General features: G+C 43.4%; 1 protein-coding gene across 2 annotated transcripts in view; it reads left to right on the top strand.

Moving 5' to 3' along the window:
* Positions 1-25,872, top strand: part of LOC139338147 (PDZ domain-containing RING finger protein 4-like) — a 119,232-nt gene that overhangs the window by 48,848 nt on the left and 44,512 nt on the right. Inside the window, exon 1 of one of the 2 annotated variants that reach the window (XM_070973089.1) lies at positions 19,877-20,292. The exons of the other annotated variant lie outside the window; for it this stretch is intronic. Coding sequence (XP_070829190.1) covers positions 20,224-20,292 — 69 coding nt within the window. The 5' untranslated portion in view covers positions 19,877-20,223. Of the gene's footprint in view, positions 1-19,876; positions 20,293-25,872 lie in introns of those variants that run through there. 2 annotated transcript variants of the gene reach the window in all.

Below are 25,872 nucleotides of genomic sequence, written 5' to 3'. Positions count from 1 at the left end.
TGTCACGTGTTTGTTGCTCCGCGAGGAGTGAGATGAGAAATAGAAACTGAGCGCTGCAGCGAGCGAAGAAATTGTCGATAAAACAGGGAAAGTCAGCTCGCCAGTATGGAGTTCTTTGGATTTTATAAGTCGGACCATAGTCAGACCAATGTGGTCTGTAACTTATGCAAGACTGTCGTCCCCACCAAGACCGGTAATACCACAAACTTATTTAACCACCTTAGCCGCGCTCACTCAGTGCCTGATGATAAATCATCTAAAAGGCACGAAGACGTAACGGAGGCAGCGGCATATCATATAGCTAAAGACATGCTTCACTGAGCACTGTGGAGAAGCCAGGTTATAAACATCTCTTACACATACTTTTTTTTTTTTTCTTAAACACACTTGCAATAAAATATAATTGAATAGTTCATATATGTTTAGAGTAAGAAGAGTGACTAAAGTTGTTCATATGTCTAGGCTGGTTTTATAGTTCAGTCAGTGTTACTGTACTGTCTATCATGTTTGTTTGTTTGTTTGTTGTTGGTTGTTACAGATGTCAAGTTTCTGCTATGTTTCCAAAACACTGCACATATTTGAAAACATTTTATTCAGCAGAAGGTGAATCAGCTTGTGAACTTCCTGCACTAAACCTGCAGGAAAAAAGTTCTCAGGTTTCTCTCTGTTTACATTTTTACACTTTTATTTACATTTATTATTTGAGTGTTTTCCATGGTTGTGTTGACATTTCCTTTCTGCCTTGATAGCTGAGGGGATTATAATCAGAGGAAGGTTAAATTTAAAATAAAAATGTTTAATTGAATGTATTTTTCTCCTGGTCCTTATTTTAAATAGGTCATAAAAAATATCAATAATTATCGATATCGACCAATATAAAACACTTATATCGTGATAGAGTTTTCAGCCATATCGCCCAGCCCTAGCTAGGTCTATTTATTAGTCTAATAAACAAACAAAAAAAATGCATAATGTGTCAAGACAGGAGATGTTCTTACACCTATTTTCGTTATTAAACAGAAAAATACAACCATACGGCTTCTAAATTCAAGTTTCTCTTTCTTAAGACGACTTGGATTACCTTGTTAACTCATTATAAAACAGATTTTGTTAAAACTAGACGTAAACAAAACGTATTGGTTAGTCTTTCCAGCTTTGGTTTGGCTGAAATAAACCCTTAATTGACAGAATTAGAGGTGAAAATATTCCTGCTGTGCACGCTGTTTTTCTTCTGCCCCTCTCTTCCGTTGCTGCCCTCTGTGCTCCTGAGTTAGCTCGCTGAGCAGCCGCTCTCACTCGTTCTTAAGATCATTAAATTAACAAATAAAATGACTAAAACTGGCCAAACTGATATATTTGCCCAATCGCCCAACCCTATAATGAACAACACATTTATCTGGTCTTGGATTGGTGCTATCAGCAAATGAAATTTAACAGTGAGCTATAAATCAGTTCATATCTGAGAGACACATATGGTGGGATCACTGAACGCTGTGATTCTGAACTATACAGTAATTCCACCTTTTTAATTGCTGCTTTTTGTTCAAGTCTCTGCTGCCGCAGCTGTAATGCATCACTTCACTCCCTTCTTGTGCACCACCAAACTGAACAGTTACTAACTGCTGCAGGTGATGTACACAGTGTTACACACCAGACATTATTTACAATGCAGTGCATAAGTTACCACTGTCATCATCTTACATCTGGTTGCATCTGGTGAAATGTTGATGTTGATGAGCCTTTACTCTCACCATGTGTGCCAAAGCACCCTGGGTAGATTGTAATGTTACATGTCTTATTAAAGCTTAACACACACACTCAAGCAGATACACAGTAATGTACACACACTGCTAAAGCTCACACATGTTAATGGCTCAACCAGGGAGCCATGGATGAGGTTTGACAAAGTGCCGGCTCAGGGCCACAGTGGCTTTCCTTGTGCCTGATAATAATTGATGGATGACTGTAGTGCAGGACACTGACAGCCTGGTTGCCTGGCCTTTACCCTCTGCCAGCTCAACCCTTACATGTGTGAAATAGCCAATTACTCCGACGCCTATTGAAAGTAATAGGCTGATGAGCAAATGGCTACTGTGGGACATTGGGGAGCCTTGCAGAGGGAGGAAGAATAAGATAAAGTTCTACCAGAAACAGCTGCCACCGCCCCGGCCAGGCCCGCCGGATGCTCTGCACGCAGCAACAGAACGAGGTTCGGTATTTTTTTCCTCTAACCATGGTGTCCCCATGCTGTATTGACTTAAAGTTTATGATCCATGATACAATCATGTTATACAGGAGCTAATTTACAGAAATAAATCCTCCTTTTAGAGGCTGTTAAATGGATAATGGAAACAGCAGCAGCCATACATTCTCAGGGAAGCATTAAACACCATTTTTTGCTGGGGAATGGAAAGTCATATGCTGCATGGCGAGCTAACGCTAGCCAGCCATAGGATATTGACAGAACAATCCATCTTTATAAAAGACAGTGAACAATTCCAATCTATTTTCTGGAATCACATTATCAGAGCCAATATATGACTGCATCTAAATATATACAGGAGATGTATATATGAAGGCGGGGGGGGAATCAGACGGGGTGTACAGTAAAGCATCCCGGATAGAAAGCCGAGCAGTCGCTCTTTATAATTGGACAGGTTATTTTTACACAATGCTGATGTCTTGGGCTGCTTGCTGACATGTGTGGCCATATTTCTCTCAAATATTCTCTCTAATTCTCTTTCACTGTCTCTCCACACCACCTCCATCTCCCCCCCTCGTATGCACTCTGCCCTCCCTCCATCACCAGCTCCTGCGTCCCCCCTCTCCACCATTCATCCTCTCCCTCTCTTTCGTTCATGCTGACTCTCTCCATCTCCCCTCAGTCCACCCTCGTCCATTGTTTGTTCCTCTGCAGCATTTTTCAGGCTCCCACTGTTCAAATAAAGTATAATTGACTGATGTTTGGGAGTGTCTTACTCTGAAAACAGACACTGATTGGACATGGCTTGTTCTCCATGTAACCAAAGCCATTCACTCTGTGCTAATTCAATTCCAGCTGGACTCCCACCCTAATCTATTGGTGCTTCAGTTGGAGGCAAAAGAAAATTGACATGGCTATATTGAAACTTTCTTTTTAGGTGTCTTGTTTACTTGTCTTGCAGTTACTCCTACATGAAACAAACTCATTGCTGTGAATATCTCAGCAGACATAAATCTCTTGTTTGTCTCCGTCTCATCATCTCTCCGGCCTTGATAAGGCAGGCCCAGATCTGCTTCCAACTAAAAAAGCTTTTTAACTTCATTTCCCATGTGCACAAACTCCTGAAGGCAGTTCAAGTCTAATCCAATCATGCCAATATGAGCTCTGTTACCTCCACTTAAGAGTTCAAAGACAAACCTTGCCTGCCCTTGGCGTATGTCTGACACACGGGTGCATCGGGCCCTCCCCTGCCTCACGCCAGCCAGTGGTGACGGATGACCTGCAATACATCACTGAGCTTGGAGCTGGGTGGGTAGTGGACGCAACTGTCAGGCCTCTTCTCGAGTATTGGCGTCTCAGTAAGTAATTGGAGTTTCAAAGAGATGAGGTCAATGACTGAATTTACTGGTGTAAGTGAAGGAAATCTATACACATGATAGCGAAAAAGAATGAACAGAAGGAATGTCTTTGTAGCAGGGCTGGACAAACATGTCCACATTCTCTCATGTTGTCTCATGTTGTTTTGCTTTCTGTAATTGTATCCACATTAATTAGAGTTTGACCAGTTCAGCAGGCTTAATATCTGGCTCTTAAGCTGCCAAACGCTCCACTATGCTCACCAGCTAGTTTGCTAGCTGCGTCTTCATGCTGTCTGGTGCTGTTCAGGTAGTGAACAGTGGATTTATCACAGCCGTAAAAGCAGGACAATGAGCTCAGAGCCTAAATCGCTCCATAGAGCTGAGGCGTCACGGTGAGCGACACTTTTCACATTACACGCAGGCATTTGAGCCGTTGTTAGAGTTCAGTGGTTGTTGTGGTGGTTCTCAGTTTCATTACATTGGGTTCAGATTATTCCTAAAAGAGTAAATTTAGGTCAGAGATTCACACTGTTGGTTGTGTCTGTCGTTATTGTCCAGCTGTGTGGTGTAAAAGGATCATATCTGTAGTCTGACAGTAAACACAACACAGTGCATTAGCTGGAGCATTATTTCACTGGACAGAGAACTGTACATTTTGATGGTTTGTAGGCCTCCTGGCAGTGTTAGGCTGGACCACATATCTATTACTGATGGTGTGATTGACACAGGCAATGGGGCCTGGGATTGGAGATGGCTGTGCAGGGTATTGGTGTGAGGGAGAGTTGTGTTCCCTTCATTAGACAGGCTGGGGGAATGCCCTGTTGACCCCACACTGACCCCTCCAACACAATTACAAACCACAGGCCTGGCGCCGGTTATTGATGCCCATCACTGACATGAGCAGCTGCACAGAGTTACAGTCTCACTCACTAATGTGAGCCACAGTGTGTCAGACTCACTGAACTATGGAAACACGCATTAAAAGGGAAAACAACAGCGTGTGACTCATTGATTTGGACTCTGTTACTGAAAGGTTTCGGGAAGAGAAGACACATTTTATAATGTACTTTTTATACGTTCTCGTAAAGTATAAAATATCAGTTTAAATCTAAAAGCTGACATTTACTGTATTTTTTAGGACAATAATGATCCTTGTTGGAGTGATAAAGACTAATAACAATGCATCACCCAGTATTTGTTTTTAACACATTTTGAGCTCTTAAATTTGGCTGTTAGAGAGTTGTGACCAAGATTGGTAATGTGAGGCATTATTTATGAGGAGTCTTTTGTTTCTGTGTGTGCGATGCATGTTTCCAACCATTATTTATGTGAACATATGGAAGCTCAGTTAAATATATCCCCACAATATTCTATGCACTGGTGATGATTATATCTGTGATCAGCTAAACATTGGTCCTGGCAATGTGGGCTCAGGAAAAATGCATCTCAGTTTGTTAGAGCCCAAGGTGACATCTGCAAACCGTTTTTGTCCCCCCAACAAACCAAAACACAAAGATATTCAATTTGCAATGATAAAAATGGACAAAACAGCAAATCATCACATTGAAAAACTAGTAACTGACAGTAAAAAGTAGTTTTCTGTTGCTGACCAACTGATCGTTCCTTGCAGTTCTCACATGCTGCATGAACAGATCAGAGGTGCCTTTTGGAAACTGGTCTAAAGCAGAGGATACTGCAGCGTGATTGGAACAAACACCTGTGATATGGCAGAGGATTCTCCCACACAAGAAAAAAAGAGCTATTGAGCCTCTGTTTCTCTCTGCCAGCTGTGTGTGTGTGTGTGTGTGTGTGTGTGTGTGTGTGTGTGTGTGTGTGTGTGTGTGTGTGTGTGTGTGTGTGTGTGTGTGTGTGTGTGTGTGTGGAGGTGCTGCTCGACTGTACCCTGTTGTTGTTTGTGATGTAATATCCTGTTCTGTGAGTGGTGTAAGGGAAAAAAAAATACCAACCTGCTGCTTCTGGTTATCTTCTCATTTTTTTCTCCCAGCAAGTTGGCAATAAGCCAACGTTCAGCCTATCGATTTTCTCCTCCTCCTCTTGTAAAATGAAACCTGAAATTGTCCCCCCCACACACACACACTTTGCAGGTTGTGGCTCTCGACAAACTTTGCAGCCTGTGATTTATATGATGCTTCTCTTTCTGCGCCTCTGGAAAGCAGAGGGTCTATTTTCGCCACATACCCTTGTTTTGTATTGTTGTGTCTTTGGCTCAGAGCCATTATACCTGCCTAGCTGCTCGCTGGCACTACCTCTGCATATCTTATGGCTCTTGATTCCAAATTGACCTGAGGAATCCCTGTTGGCGTAATGGTGGGAAGGGGCCCCGTTAACGAGCCTTTGTCCCTGCTCACTGATGGAGGGCGCACGGCTCTGGGAAAGTGGCCTTTGTGATTAGCAAATTGTGGTTAATTAGATAGATGGAAGGGTCACCGGCAGTGATAAAGTCAAGGGAACCACTGAATGATGGGAGTGTCAGCTGATGCTAATAAAGAGAGAGTGCTCAGAATAGCATGGACTCTGTAGTAGCCTTTAATAGATAGTCATTAAGAGCCATTAAAAATGACCAGATAAAGGCAAAACTGTGCTCAGCTGCCAGCTAATCCTCAGAACCACTTCAGTCCGTTTAGTAAATGGTGAGGAGTGGACTGAGCTAACTCCTCAGTGCCAATAAGAGGAGTCAATGAGGTGCACACCTACATCTAATGATACCTGCATGATCTGCTGGAAATGTTAATGTTGAGAGGAGGTTTAAGTGGCAGCACTGAGTGATCATTTTGGCTCGGCCGTTCATGTTTTCGTGGTCAGAGCATCAGTCTAATCCGTCCAATCAAACGAGGTTATGTAGGAAGACAGGAGGCTGATGACATGGGTGGAGGAGAAGGAGAAGATGAATCACAAATATGATCCAAAGTGAAGAGATTAGATCCATATCAAGGAGAGCGTGCAGCGGATCTATCTCCACTATCGCACGTCCGCCTCTTATCTGACTTTGATTTATGTTCCAGCAGCATACAGACAGTGGGGGGAAAAATGATTTGGCACTTGTTTATCTCCAAACAATAGAGCGCAAGTGAGAGTGATTACGACTGACAGACCTTATTCTAGATGCCTCAAAGAGACTCCTGGTACAGTGTGTGTCCTGCAGTTTGAGGAGTTTGCCCTCCGCCTGGCTTGGCTTGTAGCAGGTGTGTGAGCCGGCTACCCGTGCTGGCTATGGCTGACCTCCCTGCACTAAGACTGGGCAATTAGTCCACAAAATGGCTGACTGTAAATCTCCCGCGGGCAGGGTTTGGCAGGGGCATCCTGAGGTGAGCTCGACAACGAGGAATTAAACACACAGTATTAGCTAACAGCAGTTTTATGATGTGAGGAGCAGAGCAGGGTGAGGGAAGGGGCAAGAATGCTCCACTGCAGAACCACCGGGGAGCTGCGTTGTGTACTGCTTTTCTAGATCAGGGTGCCTTTTATTTACAGGAAATGTACTGCACACTGTAGTGAGCATCATTATAAAAGGCTGGTCGAGATTTCCTGAGCCAAGGCAAGAAAGCAGAGGAGAACACAGCACACTCTGTGAAAAAGACGTTCTGGTAACGCATTGAATGTTCATTTGTTGCTTCCAGCACATATAAACAAACAGGGCTGCAAGTAATGATTGCATTCGCTATTGATTAATATGTGGATTATCTTCTTGGTTCCTTAATGAATCGTTTAATTTATAAAACGTCTGAAAAATGCCTGTCGCAATTCCCCAGAGCCTCAGGAGATGTCTTTAAATCGCTGACTTTGTCTGACCAGCAGTCCAAAACCAAACATGTTTCATTTGCAATGATCCAAAACAAAGGAAAGCAGCGGATCGTCACACCGGTCACACAGCTGGAACCTGGAAGCATTTGGCGTTTGTTGATTGGAATAAATGAAAAAGTCACTGATTAGATTTGTTGATTGACTAATGGCTTAATCTCCTAATTATTTCAGCTCTTCACATAAACTAATGACCCACATTTGGCAAAGTTTTCCTGCTTTCTGCTGGATTCCATCATATATTCAGTCCTCCATCGGAGGTTTTCAGAGAGGTTTTCTCTGACAAGCATCTTTCTTTGAGTCTCTTCAGGCTCATCACCTCCAAACATGACATTCAGTGACACCGTGTTTCTTGGCTGCTTGACAGATGAATCTCTGTCTGTCTGTCGAACCTTTATGATCATTATTTCTTCTGTGGCAGCAAAACTCACAACATGAGCCAGCAGGAAGATCCTGTGGGTTAGGCCGGGCTTACTTGACACTTTTTGGGCTGACTAACTTTAGCAGAAACAGGGTAGTAGACAGACAGAAACCCGCCTTCCAAACAACATTAATCCCTGAACAACCCGTTCTGTAATGCAACACTATTCTAATAAGAAAGCAAAGCATGCTTTCAGATGTCATTGACAGAAATGTTTATCTATATGTATTTAGGGCCAATATGAAAAAACAAAGATCTGAAATTCAAATGATGCAACAATGCTGCGTATGCACAGCAGCATTACAGCTATTTTATTGGCGTGTGTAGGAACAATATATTTCCACAGGAACACTTGTGTGTATTCTGGTGATTTGGTACCATACGTTCTTCTTGCCTGCCTTGCATAATGTATGATGTCCCCCTGAAAGAGGAGTCAGGGGGCCCTCCCAGCTCATCCACTGGGTAAAATCTAGATGGAGGTGGTTTTGAGGAGTGTGGAGTTTGGTGGGAGCTTATTGAGGAGGGGCTCGAGAGGATGAAGAGGCTTCTGACAGATAGTGTTGCCTCTTTCCTCATAACCATTGGCTGATTTGTGAATATTGTTCCCCTTTGGTTTAATCTGCCGTGTGCTGTGAGGCGGAAAGTATTCCCAGAAGACTGCCAGAGGGGTTGTTAATTTATCTCCTGTGTATTAACTGTGTCTTGGTGGGAGAGTGCACCCCGACCTTCTCTTCAGCTAAGTAAACCGGGCAAACATTGACCTGTGTTGACCCAAAATCTTGAGATGGACTCTATTAAATTGTGAACTGGATGATCTGAGGGCACGTTTGACAGACATTTATCCAGCCATACGCAGCCAGATGCCCCGTGTGTGCTGCTGTAGGCCCACAATGATGGGGTCATCCCTGTAGGTTCAATACTGCAATATCTGATCAGCAACACACTGAGCTGATTCCTCGAGGCCATGCCCCCGGACAGAAGACATTTGCACGAGTGATGCTCCAGCTCTGGATCACAGCAGATTTGTTGTCCCACACGAGTGGTGAGGATACCCTGCAGCTATTGGAGGTCCATCAAGCATAACAACAGACAAATCAATAAAACACCACGTCCAAGATGTATAATCTCATTAGATGGCTGCTACAAAGAAATATGGCCTTTTATGATTATGCAGTAGCTTTTGTCCGCAGCGCAGATTTAGAGCTCTGATTTTATTGCTTGTTGACCGTGGTTTGTCCGTCCTTATTGATGCTTTTGTGCCCGTGAAGTGTCTTGATGCTTCAGCTGTTGTACCAAATGTGTAACTGCAAATCTTTTCCAAGGATTTCAAGTGTTGCTTTTGCGTGAAACTTTCTTGTCGTGGCCCTCCGATTAAAAGTTCAGAGTACAGTTGAATACTGAAAACCTCTCTGTCAGTACTTTGTGTGTGTGTGTGTGTGCGTGTGCGTGTTTGTGTGTGAGGAAAGGGATTTTTAAGATGAATCTGTGCAGAACAGTTCTTTGTCAAACAGCCATGGTTACCATGGTGACACGACCAGGTTCAGAAAACCCATCGTGGAGAAATGACTGTGGACGCCACCACTTCATCATCTGACATTCAATAATTTTGCTTTTGATTATAACTGGAAAGTCAGCGGCTATCCTTTGGGATGTAGAGAGCGACAGCGAGCCCTCAACCCCGTTTATTTCTGCGTTTCCGTGTTCAGCATCCAAGAGTGCAAATCAACTTTTAGATTTCACTTGATAACCTCTATGATGAGGTGCAAGTGAGGACACTCACGTCTTCACTGATGCCATCTGTTTGACTGTTTTCACTGTATATAAATGTGAACTTTGATATTCTGATTGTGAATCTTGGAACCGTTTGAAATATTTACCTCATTGTGTTCTTTGATCAAGTGAAAGTCCTTGCAGACTTGTTACTCTCTGCTCTGTCAGCGATAATGGAGTGGAAACAATCAGATATATTAATGGTTTCATTTTTTATTTCCCTTTATGGGCATCCACTTTAATAAATGCGAAATGATCATTTTTGATCAAATTGTCAGTCTTCCTCAAACGGAGATGAATCACAGTGACTGTGTCAAAGCACAGAGAAGAAGTGCATGTGTGTGTTCTTCAAGCATCATTGTTTTGAAAGGGTCATTCAGCACATTTCCTCATCTATTATTTTTTGATTAATAGCTGGAGCATTTTTGTCTAAAATATGAGGAAAAAAAGCCCTTTGCAAGTTCCCAGAGGCCAAGGTGACATCTTCAAATTCCTTTTGTCATCTGTCAAACAGTCCAAAACCCAAAGTATTTAAATTATTTATTTAGTGTTAAAATGAAGTTTGAAACTTCTCAGAGGGAGGACGTTCACTAATTTTGCTGGATACCGTAAATGACAAATTACAAATTGATACTGAATTAACAACAGCCGCAATAAGTGTCCCCCTCCCACCCTCACCCCAGAGCTCACACCTAGATTTGACTTAAATCAGTCATCAAAAATTAGAAAAAATATGTACCACATAACAAAATGGCAAATATAACTTTAAAAAAAAAGCAACGATAAACAAATCAAGTAAAAGGTAAAGAATTTAACAACAGAGAACAAGACTGAATCTCATCACTGCTCTGTCTCTGACAAGTGAGGACAAAGAATTTCCATGAAATCCCACTCCCATTTTCAGAATAATGCTGCCTTTCTGGCTGAATTTTTATTTTTCTAGGTATTAAAAAGAAATGGGATGTTTGAACCATGAGGGAGGAGGAGGAAGAAAAGGGATTACAACACTTAGAAATGCAATAAAAGTCTTCTGTTAACAAATCAAACATGCAAAAGCTAAAGCGTCTGTGCTAATTGCTGTAAAACCCAGAACCTCGAAGCTGACTCCAGAAATAAGGGGGATGAAGCTGCAAAGGTAAAATTAATGTCTTAGACATTGGTGGATTGAACAAGAAAGAAATGGTGATTTGACCAAGACATTTTCTCTCCTTTATTCCTTATTTGGCTCTTTGGTATCGACACTCACGTTATCCAGATATCCTATATATGAAATGAGCTTTGGAGATTAGGGCGCATGTAATTAGACATAAATTGCCGAATGGATGCAAACGCAGCAGACTCTATTGTGCTACAGGACATGAAGCTGCATTTGTTGTAGCCAACGCTGAAACATTACCCGTCCGACACTATCTGATCCAGTCCCCTAAATTGGAGTGCCAACACACCAGCATGCGCCGCAGCATGTTAAATCACCCACATCTCCCTCTCCCTGTCTTTCCTTTTGGTTGTCGCCTGCTCTTGTTTCCTTATCAGGGGGACACAAAATAAGATTCCTGCCCCCCGGGTATCATCATAATTCCGGACTAATCCGTGTGCCGAAAAACAAGCGTGTGATCCATCTGCAGGTCTGTTATTACCACCGGATCTGTAGCCATTCTCATTCTGGAGCGTCGCAGTTTAGGTGAAGGTTTTAAGCTGATCCTCAGGCGCGCCGATGACTTTCTCCCACCCAGCACCGGCAAAGGAATGGAAGTCACCAAAAAGCACAGCATATAGGAAATGGAGGCCTGTTTGTGCACCCACCAGGCCAGCTGAAGCGCTTGGAGGAGCACGATGAACAAGCTCATCACAACACAAATTATAGAGTACATGAAGGGTGCCGATGGGGGCCCGCCGCTACATCAGTGCAGAGCAAATAAAAATGACTGTGCTGCTGCCAAAGTCTGACTACTTTTTCAGCTTTTCTAAATCTTATTATTTTTGCTTTGCTGCTTCGGAGCAATTGGGAAAATTCTATCAGTTGATTTTAGTAAACCTTAATACCGAGGTCATATTACAGATGCAGATTGGGCTATTACTTTAAAACTGCAGATTGATAATAAATTGACAGTTCAGCCGAAAGTCTGCATCAGTCTCCTTCCCATCAACATGTAGCTTTTATCATTCGATCTTTTGCTGCCAGAAGCTCAGGAAATACACAGATTTGACTTTGTTTGTTTCGCTTTGATTGTCACTGTGAACATACGGCTGAAATCAAGCTGCAGGCCTCCTCAGAGGGCAGCCGTGCGGAGGTCCTTGTCCGTGACCTGCAGAATGAAACCATAAACACTACACAGACCTCATCAGCTGCATGATTGGATATCATGTTACAGCTACATTGATTATTTTTTGGCCACTTGGAGGCAGCGGAACAAGCTGAAAACATGACGTATTATCACCTTATCAGGTTTTTAAAGGCAACCTGTCTGCAAACATGAGCCTATTTACTCAACAACAACACTGGCAGTCATTTGGAGCATTAGCAGTCATTCCAGTGTTCACTGTTGTTTTAGCTGAGTTTTGGTCTCCACCAACTCCTGAGGAAAATATGATTGAATGCTGGTTTTCTATTATAGCTATAGCTGTTATTTGTTGCTGGCCAGGTAGCATCCATTGTTGATTTGAAAATATTGATTAGTGCAGCTTTAAATGCATGCTTGCCCCATCCTTTGTACAATAGTTTCATCTGATCAGGAGAACAACCAGCTGCAGGTTTCCTGTGTGCCTTTGGCTTAACATGACATTGGGAGAGAACATGAGGATGCTGTTATTGTGTCCCTGAAATGAGGTGACCTGTTGGTGACATTGCCTCAAAAGGCCCTGCATAGGACACAATAAGAGATTGCAGGTTTGCTGTTTATGCTGGAATCAGCATAAGACTTGAATAGATGGAGCTGAACAGGTTGGTATGGAGCCTAACCCATTTGCCCTCTGAGCTGATTGTCCCTATAGATTCACTTTCTCTCTTCAGGAGCACAAAACTCTCATCCACAATCAAAGGTGTATTGACTGTGTATTGACGAGTACTCAGGCAGCACTGGGCAGAGTGTGAAATCAATGACATGCCTGTTGTACATGTTTGCTGCTTGTTGTCAGTGAGAATTGCCACCTTGAGCTTCTGTGACAGTGCGCAAATTGATTATCCCGCTTCACTTGCCCTTAAAGACACGTTTTAAATTCTAAAGGATAAAAAGTGTGAAGTAATTTCACAGTTTTAATATCTGGATCCACCAGTTATTGAAATTTATACATACAGATGCCATTACAAAGACAATGAATTGAGTTTATTGCCAGTCTGATCATCTCTGCCAAAAGCCTTTTGTTTGAACACCATAAGAAACAAAATATCTGCTCTGCTCTGCTTGAACTTGGAAACACAAGACTAGATTTCTTATCTCTGTTACATCTGAAACCTATAACAGCTTTGAATTTTTCACAGTATGCAGACAGTATTTATTGTATTTTTAGACCTTCTTTGTCTTCTGATTCAGAGTCCCAATCAGGTGGCTTTGCAGTCTTTTCTTATACACCTACCCAGCGGAGGTTCATACAGCTGCGGATGTCGCTGGTCTTGTTACTGTGTGTCAGATAACATAATAAAAAGGGTGGAGCCCGGCACACAAACAGATTGTATCTGCCCTGAAATATCATTAAACACCTCAGGCAACAGGAGCAGGCAGACCTTCGGACTTGTAATGTGTCTCTGTTAGATCTCCAGATATACGACGTGTGCTTCATAGCTCCGCTTTATTTATGCTCGAGTGCTTTATGCATCTGAAACGATTACTATTCATCACAGACTTGCTGAGGGGACTTTAACAGGCATCGAGGCTAAATATAAAGGAGTTAGCATTTTCACCTCCGCTTCCCCAGAACTGCAGGGAGGCTGGTGCAGCAGTAGTGCAGGATGTCCTGAGGGTGTCCTGCTACACGGGTGGTGTCCGGGTCACGGTGTCATGTGGTTGTGAGTGTTTTCATGGCAGCTGTTAGTGCAGGTCACACACTCTGCAGCCTCAGGTTGAATAAATATGAAAGCAGACAGAAGCGTCCAGCAGAGAAGGTACAGGGGAGCGTCTTGTCTTTCACTCAACGCCCCCCCCCCCATTCTTCTCCTGCAGCTTTAGCATCAAAGCATCAAACTCAGTGTTTCCTCCTCAAAAGGTCACTTCTTTTACACGTGTTAAACTGATGTAAACCACACCTGGCTCACACATGATTGGCATTTCTGACACGCTGGGAGAAATTGATGCTGTGTGTAATTTTACATTGGGATTTTTACATGTATGTAATGGAAAATTCAATTAAAGAGGCAATAGTGGTATTATGCAACAATTTAAGGACAACTCAGCCTGTGAAAATGATTTCTGTCATTTCTGTGGCTCTGGAGGGAGCAGATCTGAGAAAATTACCCCTTGTGATGCACAGTAATAGTAATTCAACTTTATAACAGACTGCCTGCGTTACAATGGAGGTATGTAGTTTGATAGACATGGGATGGGTTCTGTTGGCAGACTGTGGCCAAAAAAGATGTTATTGTAGGCTTGTAGTGCTTAAAGTTAGTGTATGCACATCCTAACATGAACTTAAAGAAACATCACACCACAGCAGATTTAATGCTGTCTTAATGTCTCACTAGCCAGTCAGCTAATCAAGACAGATCAAGAGATCAAGTCAGCTAATGTTGGCTCTAGTGTCTCAGTGGCTTTCTCAGTCCTATTAAAGAAAATAAATGTTCTCAAATATCTTGATCATTAACGTGATATTGTGTGATTGTTGAACTGTTGTCGATACACTTTAATATCCCTTTAACAGTGTTGCAAAGTCATTCCAGGCATATATTTATGCATTTATTTGCACTATAAGGCTTTTTATGTGAATTTGGGCCCCTGCCCCTCTAACGTCCTCTGCACGTCCCTGTGGACCACTAGTTTGTTCATATCTTGTACTTTATTTTTGACTTGTTTGCACAACAGTGATGGGTCCTCTCTTTGCATTAACTGGTCTACCGTAGGATGTAGCCCACTATATTAACTATGTTTATGAGCTACATTCACTATATTCAGATGACGTCTTAGAGAGTTAAGCATCTGATTGCATCACTTTGAATGATATGGAATTTATAGCTCTGAGTTTTATGTTGAAATTATTTGATACTTGATCAGATAAAATCTATTTCTGGACCTTTTTGCTCACCTGTTGCGTTTTACCTGATGAAGATGGAGCATCCAAATGTCCATATTGTGCTTAATAAATTGTCTCAGTATGCTGGCGCCTACTCTAAAAGTCAGCTCAGCCGCTTTTATTTTGAAGTGCAATACTAAATTGCTAAAGTACCTCTTTCCATAAACTGTTTATTGACTTCTATCACATTGATGTAAAAATCTTGTAAATCCAATGTTACCATTAAACACTCCTGCTTATTGATTTGTAGTGTTGCCTGAAGGGGCTGAATACCATCAGAGATATTACAGGAACAGTTGCTATGATTCAAACTGTGTTGAAAAGTCTCATATTTTTGACAAATTTCTTCATAGAGTAATTAGTCAACCTTAAGTCCAATCATGCATATTTCACCTAGACGCAGGCTGTAGGCGCTGGCAGCACTCAGACTTATATTTCATCCTGATCTCGCAGACAGACACTTTCATTCTTGTCTTTTGCTTTTTTCCCCCCGACTAAACCGAAGGCTCGGCATATGTCACTTCCTCAGCAGATTCACCGTGAGATAGTGAAAAGCTGGAGCTTCCTGTCTGATGTGCACTTTGTTTCATCTCAATGCAGACAGAGGGGGGGCGTCAGGGTTAACCTGATTTCATGTAGGATGTCTGTTGTGTTGTGTGCGGTGTGTACAGTATGTCATGTGCTGCTGTGTGCATAAATGTAGGGAAAACTCCTCGGAGGTGTTGTGATGTCTCAGATAAGAGACTCATTTGCAGCAAGAAATGTGAATTTTAATTTCAGAATTTATCTTTTACATACATGTCACCATTATGTTATGTGAAACAACGAGGGGATTTTGTGCTATGCCCATAAAAAAGTTACTGATCATTCATGAGGCAGAAACATAGATAATGTCATATTATTAGCTAAACATGCTAATCACAAGGTAATTCAACCCAGTAATTCATAATTAATCGGTGTAATTTGTGTGAATTAAAAAAAAGCGGTGGACACTTTGTGTGGGCAGAAATACGAGTTTAAATTGCTTTTCAGGCTTTGAATTAGACAGCCATTATGTTGATTGCTTGAAAGGCAACATTGCATACATTATCATGCAAGGCAGCAAGGCAATGTGCTATTTTTATCCCTGGTCATGTTCCCACGTGAATTAAAGATTCAAGCCTTTTTAATAATTTATTGTCATTGAGAAAGATGTTTTGGTTGGCTTCCCACGGTCTGGCCACGCTGGCTTTGAAGCACCCACCTGTGCATTCGTGCGCGCATGCTGGACCAACTCCCGTCAAAGCTGTCATCGCAGGAAGCAGGCTGCAACGATGATTCATTCACAAACGGGACTCATTTAATTACTCCCAAATCAGGTCACATGGATACCCGGGAGGAGCGGCTGCTTTGCAACGGCAGTGGGCGATCAGATCTGAGCCACGCGTCACATCACAAACCACTCTCCGATCCCCACGGCGCCCCATTCACGTGAGCAGGATTTCAATCTTCGCTGCTCACACCAAAGAGATTTCAGCCCACCCGGTGTGTCAGAGCTGGCCTAATAAACCTGTTTATGTATTAAACACTGCAGGGACTCTTGATATTCCTGACAGACATTGCCATAGACAAGTAATCACAGCAATAAGTGCTTCTTATTAAATCTCCAGCTCTACGAAGATGCTCTCCTGTTTGTTGTCAAGGTTACCATAAGCCTCACACAAGTGTTGAAATGCAGATATCTGCTCCACTAGCCTGGGATGATCCCCACGTTTCTCTCCTAAACCTAAGCTGCAGTGCCTGTTTGACTGAATAATACTCATCTCCTGTTTGTGATGAAGTATCAACTGCTCGAGCGTCTTCTTTCACCGAAGCCGCCGTCAAGCGCTTCCCTGACAATAGGGATGATTGGCAGCCAGAGTTGTCTTGAAAACTTACTACCAGAGTGGAAATGAAAAATACACTCTGTGTTTTACCTACTTTAAAAGTCATCCAGATGGGATGCATGCCAGGCTGATGCAGACGAATACTGAATTGATCCAACTTTTGTGCTCTGGTGAGTGGTGGCCGGCGATATTTATCCTATGACGAGAAATCCATACAAATCCAGTTTGTGGGCACCGATTGTGATTTCACTTTCCACGCTGGCAGCGTCCAGATCAGTGGGGTTTTTGCTGCTCATTTTTCAGTTGTATGTTGTTTGTACTGTGCATGTGTGTGGCAGACATCCAGAGTAAAAGACTCTATTGCTGCATGAGCATTAAGCAGGTATGTCTGCGGGCATGAGGGTTTACAACTCGACCATATACCTACATTACACACTTGGCTGAAGGTTATACCTCCAGGTTTGAGGTGAGCTCAAATATCAGTTTGTCAGAAATGCAATTGAAGAAACCTCCAAATACACCCATCATGGTGAGGACAAATCTCTTCTCCATGCCCAGCGATGTGAGGCCCATTAACTGAGAGAATGAACACGATTGAGGGTCTGTTTCTACCTGAGCAGGCAAAGGGCAGACCGGATGATAAATGACCGCTGGACAGTAGGAAAAGGACAGCAGGGTAGTCGAAAGGGCATGAGAAGGAGACCGAATCAGTGACCATCAATATGAAATGCAGACTTTAAGCACAATAGCTACTTTCGATCTCCATACAAATGTTCAACAAAAAGGTTTCTAAAGTTGCTTATGTTGTTCACCCTGATCTTAACTTTCACATAAAAAGCCAGAGAGAGAGAGAGACAATTTATACACCCAGTGCAGCTTCACCTCGTCACAATGTAAATGCCTTTACTAAATGTATCTGTAATGTGCTCATGTTGCCCTCAGGTCGCATTGGTAATGCAGTCTCAGGTAAATTCACCCCGTCACAATGTAAAACCCGCGGCCATAAAGCACCGCAGGAGAGCTTTTATCAGTCTTAATGCACTCCTCAAGGAGCATCCTTCACTCTGCATGTCCCATCGAGAGGTGCTGCTTGACCGCAGGCAGAGGCTACTGTATCAGTCTTGCTGCACAAATGATGAGAAAGACCATTTGGGTGACCGATGAGCATCTTAACCTTTCGGGGTCAGTGAGTGCAGCATCACAGAGCGATGGTCATCCAGACCTGGACCCTGAGTACGCTTCCTCATGCGTCCTGATATTGGATACTGTCAGCACTTCCTCAGTCTGATATTTGTCTCTCTATGCAGGGAGGACATTGCATTCGACTCTCGATGGTTCTACATTTTCCATCTGTGCTGACTGTAGACAACTAGACACGCGCTCCTTGTCACTCACAAGCACTTCATCGCTTCCAGTCCTCCACATACAATTTCAGCAGACTGCCTCTGACTCACATTTTCTTCAGTCCATTGTACCACAAGCAAACATAGCACCCCTGTTCATCAAATGCAATATTATATCCCCGCTCCTCCGTCTCCCAACAAGACCCTTTGATGTCAAATTGACACTTTAGTGAACAGCTCTTCATGGATTTGATATTGCCTGGCAACTGCAGAAAACCCACTCCTATGGCTTCTTCAGGACGAGGAGCGGATGGTAGCGAGGACGGTTTGGGTGGTGGAGACAAAGAGGCAGGATACTGGATGGTATTAACCATAATGGTGCGTTATGATGTAGGTCTCTTGTTTGGCTAGCCTCCAGGCAGTGGAGCAAAATTAAAGCCCAGAAAATCGGATTATGGAGTCCCCGGGGGGTGAGATGCCCAGTAACCAGCTGATGAGCGCTCATCTACTCTTAGCTGTATACTGCACAGCAAGCCCTGCTGTTGGCTGGGAGGCCAATTTGTTAACAATTATTGCTCGTTAGTGCAGCTTCCTGCTAGCGAAAGGGGACTCCATGGTGGAGACAATAGCCAAGGTCTATTGTGTCGCAATTATCGCAGTTTGAGGGAAGGCGCTGGTTGATAGATTGTCTCTGAAGTCTAAAGCTTTGCTGATTGCCAATTTGCTGTGAAGACCCCCATTATCAATGACACCTGTAGTGCCTAGAGAGTTATAAATATGCAATCATTTGTTTTCTTCTTACATTATGCCAGTTTGACACTACAATGAGGTCCATTAACTGTACTGAAATACTGTCCATCGATTGTGATGATGTCAAAGTTAGAATGCTGAAGCTGTTTTCAGTGTCGATTAATCTGCAGATTATTTTCTTAATTAATTCATTCACTTTTGCTCTATAAAAGGTATGAAAATGGTAAAAACATGCTCATCAGTTTCCTGATGTCGTGGGCTGCTTGTTTTGTCTTACCAAGACTTCAAGACTAAAGATATTAGGTTATTTATCACATAAGATGCAGAAAAGCAGATTTTTAACAAACAATTATGAAAATAATTAGTCATTTTTTTCCAGCTCTTAATTATATGAATTAAATAGGATGTAAGGAAATCTACATATTCTACAATATGTTTGTTTTCATTATTGATTAATGTGGTGATTATTTTTGTTTAGCCTGTTAAATATCCACAAATAGTGAAAAATGCCAAAAGTGACCAGCAGTCCAAAAAAACAAAGATATTCCTCAAATAGTGATTATAAAACGGAGAAAAAACAGCAAGCATTTCTGCTTGTTTAGCAATTTATCAAAATTGTTGTTTTATGAAATTTCTGGGGATCAATTAGTTGATTAATGACCAAATTATTTCAGTGCTAAACCAGCCATCATGTGCTGTAATGGTATTTACCGCCTGATCACTCCGTGAGGTTGTATTCCTCATTTCCCTCAAAAAAAAACCAAAAAAAACCACTACGTGGTGACACATCCGCCCCTTGTGAAGCAGATAAACGCTCAGTGAATAACCTCAGATGCAGGCAGGTTACCCATAACCCTCAGAAAGCCTCCAGAGTGTCGCCTCAGCTCGGTCTGTCCTGCTCCTCACTGGAGCTGCTCACACAAAGGAGCTTATTGTATAACTGCCTCAGTTTTAATGAACCAGTGCTCCTGCTCACACACACTCCTCCCTCCTCGCAGTCTCCTCCCCGGCTCCCGCCTCCCTCATGAATATCAGAGTGCCTCCCCCTCATTATTCATGAGCTGGTCTCAGCGTAGTCATGTGCGCCGACACGGCGGAGAAAAAGGGGGGAGTGTCTCAGTGAGCGCGAGTCACATCTCCGGCATGCGAGTGTGTGCATGTGTGTGTGTGAGTCTGTGAAATAGAGGGAGCGAGAGAGGAGAAACGCCGGCTGATGCTGCCACTTGTACCACTGCTGAAGCTGCTGCCACACTGTTCACATCTGAACCTCCATCCGCTCGACTCAGCTGGAGCTTTCTGTTCCTTTGAGCTGGGCTTGTTTATGATGCCTGTGTGTGAATGGGATGCCTGAAAGAGATGCCTGCTAAGGAGTGACTGATGAGAACCAGCGCTCCGGTGTGGAGGGTGACCCCCTGTGTCCGTACCACCACTACTCGGGGAGAATTGGACGCCTGGCGTTTCCACGACGGCTATAATGGGCTGCAATCTGTGCACTTTACAGAAGCGAGAGGAACACTACAAGCTGCTGTATGAGATTGCACAGGTGAGCGGAGGCACGGCCGACTCGGGCATCGATTTGTGTGTGTTGTTGTGTGTGATTCATTATGTGAGGAGAGCACTTTCAGCCTGCTGCTGCTGCCTGTTTTCCAAAATAGGTTTCAAGCCAAGACAGGACCCTTGTTGGGAGTGTTTCAGGGAGAATATTCAAAAGGTATGAATGAGGGATTAATAGACAAAATGAAAGTGAGGCAGCATATTGGAGAGAGACGCTCACCAGCAGATGTGTTTTGAGTAACGGGCAGTTGCTCAGAGAGCAGCTAGTCCATTCATCCTATTGGATGAATGGGCTGCATGGGCTACCTGGACATGAATAAAAATACACATGATGTTTTTGCACCAGTTTCTGAGTCTTTGGATGATGTTCAGAATGTGTCTTTGAACATATTCAAAAAAGTTGTCTTTTGCCACTTTGAGACATTTCAGCGTTGTGGCAGCAGGCTTGTTCTTTAACTTCTTGGAGCGCCTCAGTAATTTTGATCTCAGCCCACAAATGCAATATATGTTTGTGTTTTTGTAATTGTTAGACTTCTGATACACAGTAATTCTGCATTTTTATGAGAAATGAACACATGCTTTCTAAATGATTAATTAATCCTGGGCATGCCGTGAGTTGACACAAATAGGCAGAGGACAGTATCTCAGATTGCGGGTTAGCAGAACAGATAAACAAGCATTCACCTCACCACCTCCAGTCTCCCCGTCAGCCCTCTTCCTGTGACAGGCTAATAACTGTGAAGCTCAGTGTCTCCTGGAAGTGGAGTAGTGCTCCCCCCACAGTAGCGCCTGCCTTCACGCCACTGTGATCACAGCCTCATTACCCATTTTATACAACCATCCTGTGCATTAATTAGACGTGAAATGTCTCTCTTTACCCTTGTGAAAAGACAGGATGAGAGGAAGAGGAGGAGGGAAGCTAACCGCTGCCTGTAGCTTTCAGCTCATGTGCAACTTGAGAGAAGTGTGGTGATGGACATTGTCAGATTTTGGAGCTGCGTGAATGATCGGTGAAAGCTTCGAGATCAGCAGCAAAGAAGGCTGCATTCACTAATGGTCTGCTTCAATATTAGCAAGCAGACAGAATAGACCAGGGGCCATAAAGCATGAGGAGGTTGCCACTGCCTCTCCTCAGGAGGACCATAAAAATAGTGCTGTCTTGGTGCTTATCTTGGCTTTTGTGCCTCTCTCCACACCAGTTAAGAAATAACATTGACTCCTTTTCTCATGGTTTAGCAGAGGGGATCAGAATCCACCAAGTGGGCCAGTCTCCAGGGCACACTCGCTGTTGACAGGAGCTCTTTGGCATGTCTGTCCACCCACTGATATACCGAGCTGGTTCAGGAGGGAGCTGCAACATCAGCACCTACTTTCTGATCACCACTGTGGGAGGGAAGGCGGGAAGGATATAGAGCATGGAGGATAAAGACTGGGATGGGAATAGAGAGTAAGCCGTTAAAGATGCAGTCGATAGAGAAAGTGCAAGAGAGGGAGGAGGGAAAGGTGAGAGGGAAATTAAAGGAGGGAGCAAACAGGTGAAAGCTCATTAATGCAGGTAGAAGACTAAAGAGGAGGAAAGAGGGAGAACGAGAAGCTGTCATAAAAAAGCCCACTTACCTCATAGTGAAACCACCTCTTGTCACAGTCTTGCATGTACATATTGGTGCAGACGCTCAGACGTCCTCAGAGACAAACAAAACAAGCAGCGCGGCCTCGGCTCCAGCACAGCAAATACATAAAAACAGCAACACACCTGGTGGAAAATGAGGAGGAAGACAGACAGTCAGGAGAGTCTCCTCCAGGCAGTGGAGCTCCCCCTGCAGCTATAGAAGTGTGTCACTGTGTCTTTGTGGTCAGGAGAAAGTGTGTTTTGACAGCAGGAAGCTGCGCTCGCCGCTCACACCGCCGGCAACCTAATCCTCTTTCTTACACATATCGTCTCATCTGTCTAGCTTGCTCAGCTCTCGCCCGCGCTTCATGTTTTCTTCTTTCACTCTTGCCCAGTTCTTTATTCTGTCTTTGTGTTCTGTCTGTCTGCTGTTCAGAAGCACACACGCCGAGACATACGCACGCACACACTCGCTGCTATACTCTTGTGATTATGCAGAGTTGGTGAATGTGCGTATGCAAATGAGATGGAGGTGGTTTGCCGGTGTCACAGCGTGACTGACCGGCCTTGCAGCAGGTTGATTCGAGGAGCAGGAGTCAGTCTCAGTGGTTGGTCAGCCACCTTCCTCCCCTTCCCTTCACACCCAGAAACAATTTTGACACTCTCCCCCGTCTGCCTGACCCCACTAGCTGTGGGAGATTTATGACTAGCTGGCTCCCTCACTCTCTCTCCATCCCCCTTTTCTCTCTGTTCTCACGGCTGCGGGTGTTCTGCATGGAAATGTGTTCACCTTTCTCAGCCGGCCTGCAAAGCTATCTCGCATGGTGACATTTTTTATTTATTGTATCAGCTTTCCTGCCTGGACAAGAGGACACAGGAATCTGTTTCTTGAAGCCTTGCTCTTTTTCCTCCCACTGTCTTATTTTTATACCTACTGCTGATCATTCCTTGTGCATCGTTCTCTCTTTGTCTTACTGTCTCTCTCTTTTTTTTTGATTCCTCTGATCTCTCGTCTCCTTTGATTACATTTGTCTCAACCTTTGCTCCAGCCTGCTCTCTGCTGGATTCCACTCCAGTTAACCTTCCAATGATTGTCCTGATGTGGAGGAGAAGAAGTGGGAAGTCTTTTTTCTCATTTTTGGTCAACAAGGATGAAACCTTGTTAAACCTTTTGACCCAAAGTTCAGCCACTCTCACGCTAGACCACCGCACTCTTACAGCCTGCATTCTCCACCAGGCTGCTGCTCAGGACATTTCTGCAGACAATAACATACTGTAGTTGATTCGCTCTGTGATCTGGCACAGCTTTGTAATTCCCATTGTGTCCGTGAGCTCCCCTCGTGAGTGTCACACATTGTCTGTGCACCACTGAAACCCAGTGATGTGTGGCTTTTTTGGGGCTAATTAGCAGGATGGCAGATGTTGATGAGAGGAGCAACGCTGCATAGCTCAGAGTTATGTGGAGAGGATGAAATTTTCTGTGTGTCGATGCATTAATGGTCTGCATTGTCTTTTGGCAGAAGTCTTTCTTGCAAATAGGGTTGCAGTCAAAACAAAAGGACGCATTAGGACTCCTTTCGGTGTCAGAACTAGTGATGGGACGCCACCGCTAGGCAACAGTAGCAGCCAGCCGCTTTTTAGATTGCTGGATAATGAATTTCATCCTCAGATGTGCTGCGTACAAAAACCTCTGTATTTCATTATCCTGTTTTGTAATTTTCCAATGAGCCCAGCAGTCTTTTTGTGTTAGAAGTTTTGAAGGCAGCATAGCCAGTTTTAAAGTGTAAGTTTTATTAGACGGTAGCAGAATCACTCTCTGCTGCATTTCAGAAATAAATGGAAAGCAGCTTCTCAGCTCAATGAGGCACAGCAGTCCCTGATAACTTGCTGATGCATATGAATGAGAATGAGGCACGCACACACAGCCCAGACACACACACACACACACACACACACACACACACACACACACACACACACACACACACACACACAGGCGACACACGCACATATCTGTCTACAGGAAACAAAAACAGTCTTAGTGAATATTGTAACTAAAAAGCCAGAAAGCCATGTTCATGAATTTTAGTGTGACAGCGCTCGGGAGGCTGACTGTAATGGAATGTCGGAGTTTAGCGACGTCATGTTGAGCAGTGTCACCGGGTTGACGACGGGACAGGCGTTTGTGAAATGAAGCAGATCTGAAATTCATTTGTTCCTGGGGTTAAGGGCGATTCCCAGGAGCTTGGTCCTGCAGCACAGTGGATACTCCGCTCTGTGTGGTAACACCAGATGTGGAACCTGTGGACCGCAGCGGGTCTAAGGACGACACAGCTGACTTGCTGCTGCGCCTGCGAAGCCACTTGCCATGTGTGTAATGGATATGCATTCAATAAAAGGTTGAGCAGCTATCACAAGAGCCAGGCTTCCTGAGAAAAGGGCTGGCAAGCTGCACCGTGCTGCATGGATCATCACATACAGAAAGCCAGCACCGGTCTACATTTGTGTTATCTTTGTGAGGAAGGGCATTAGTTATGCATTTAGTCTATAGAGTTGCAAAGTGGGAGAGGAGTAATCCTCGGTGTGCAGCGCGCTGAAAGTTCATTTTCAGCATAGACAATGTTACTTGGAGCACTTTCAAAGCTTGAATGGTCAAGAGACAGTCACTGTTCAATCGTTTCAAAAAAATATCAAATATGTTTCTCTGTTAAAAACTTTCCCTCATACTTGTCAGGAAGAACAACAGGTGATATTTGTCTCACAATTATTCATATATAGTCTGGTGTTTCTTATGGAAGCATTTTGTGCCCTTTTCTGTTTCCTTTGCCATACATGCTCCATCTTTTTGTTATTCGCTTGACAATGTTTTGGTCTTATTTCAGTCAGCACTTTGAGGTGCAATACAAAAAACTTATTAGTAAAGGTACAAACCTGTGTATATATAAAAGTAACAGGAGAGAAGTCAACCATGACACAGGAAGGAGCATTTTGTAATAGACAATACGATCATCAATGGATCTCATTATCTATAGTGTGGGCTTTTGCTCCCTATTGCAACACTTATTTTGAAGTTGCTTCCCGGCAGAAGCAGTGGCTGATTCATCAGGCAAAAGAAAGTTAATCAGCAATTATTGATGCTTGATTCATTGAGCAAAAAAGCCAAATTTCCTTGCTTTCAGCTCGTTGATGGTGAGGATTTCCTGCTTATCTTTGTTTTGTCTGACTGTAGACTGAATATTTTTGAGTGTTGCAGTGTTGGTTGATCATTTGAGGGCCTCAGCTACAGCTTTAGGAAATTGTGACAGATATTTTTCACTATTTTCTGACATTTTAAACACCAAGCATTGAATTGTGAAATTGAGAAATAATCAGGAGCTCAACAATGAAAAGAATTGTTAGCTGGCAGGTTTATTATAAAAATCTGAATTCACACTGGAGGAAGATGCTTCTGCAGGCAGCAGTGTGCATGTGTCTGTGATGGCTTTGATGGCACATTGAGGCTGAACTCTGCTCTCACCCTGCACCACATCTTCAGCGCTATCTCCAGACGGTTAGCTACAAATGTTCTCATCCATCTTCTTCTTCCATTATGTTTTTTTGAAGGATGTCCCTCAACCATTAAAATTGATAGAAGTAGAGAAAGAGGGGGAGGAGAGGAAAAAACGTCCTGCCTGATTGATCTTTTGTCCGCCCAGCAAAGATCAGCCTGAAATATAATCTGGGTTTTCTGTGCTGCTTTTACAATTCAGACTCAATACGAAGGTCCATATTTTTTGAAGCTAAGATGAACAGATGAATGCTCACACAAACCCTTCTCATGCCCTGCTAATATAAAGAACCATATTTCTGAGTCAGCCCCATTCCATCATCAGTTCCAGCGCTTCATCCTACAGCCTCTAACCAGAAGCCCAATCTGTCAGCCAACCATGTTTGATTACAACACAAATGGATGTCTGCGAG

This window comes from Chaetodon trifascialis, chromosome 10 (genome assembly GCF_039877785.1).
Source record: "Chaetodon trifascialis isolate fChaTrf1 chromosome 10, fChaTrf1.hap1, whole genome shotgun sequence".
NCBI classification, from domain to species: Eukaryota; Metazoa; Chordata; class Actinopteri; order Chaetodontiformes; family Chaetodontidae; genus Chaetodon; species Chaetodon trifascialis.
This window is presented reverse-complemented; position numbering and strand designations above follow the sequence as displayed.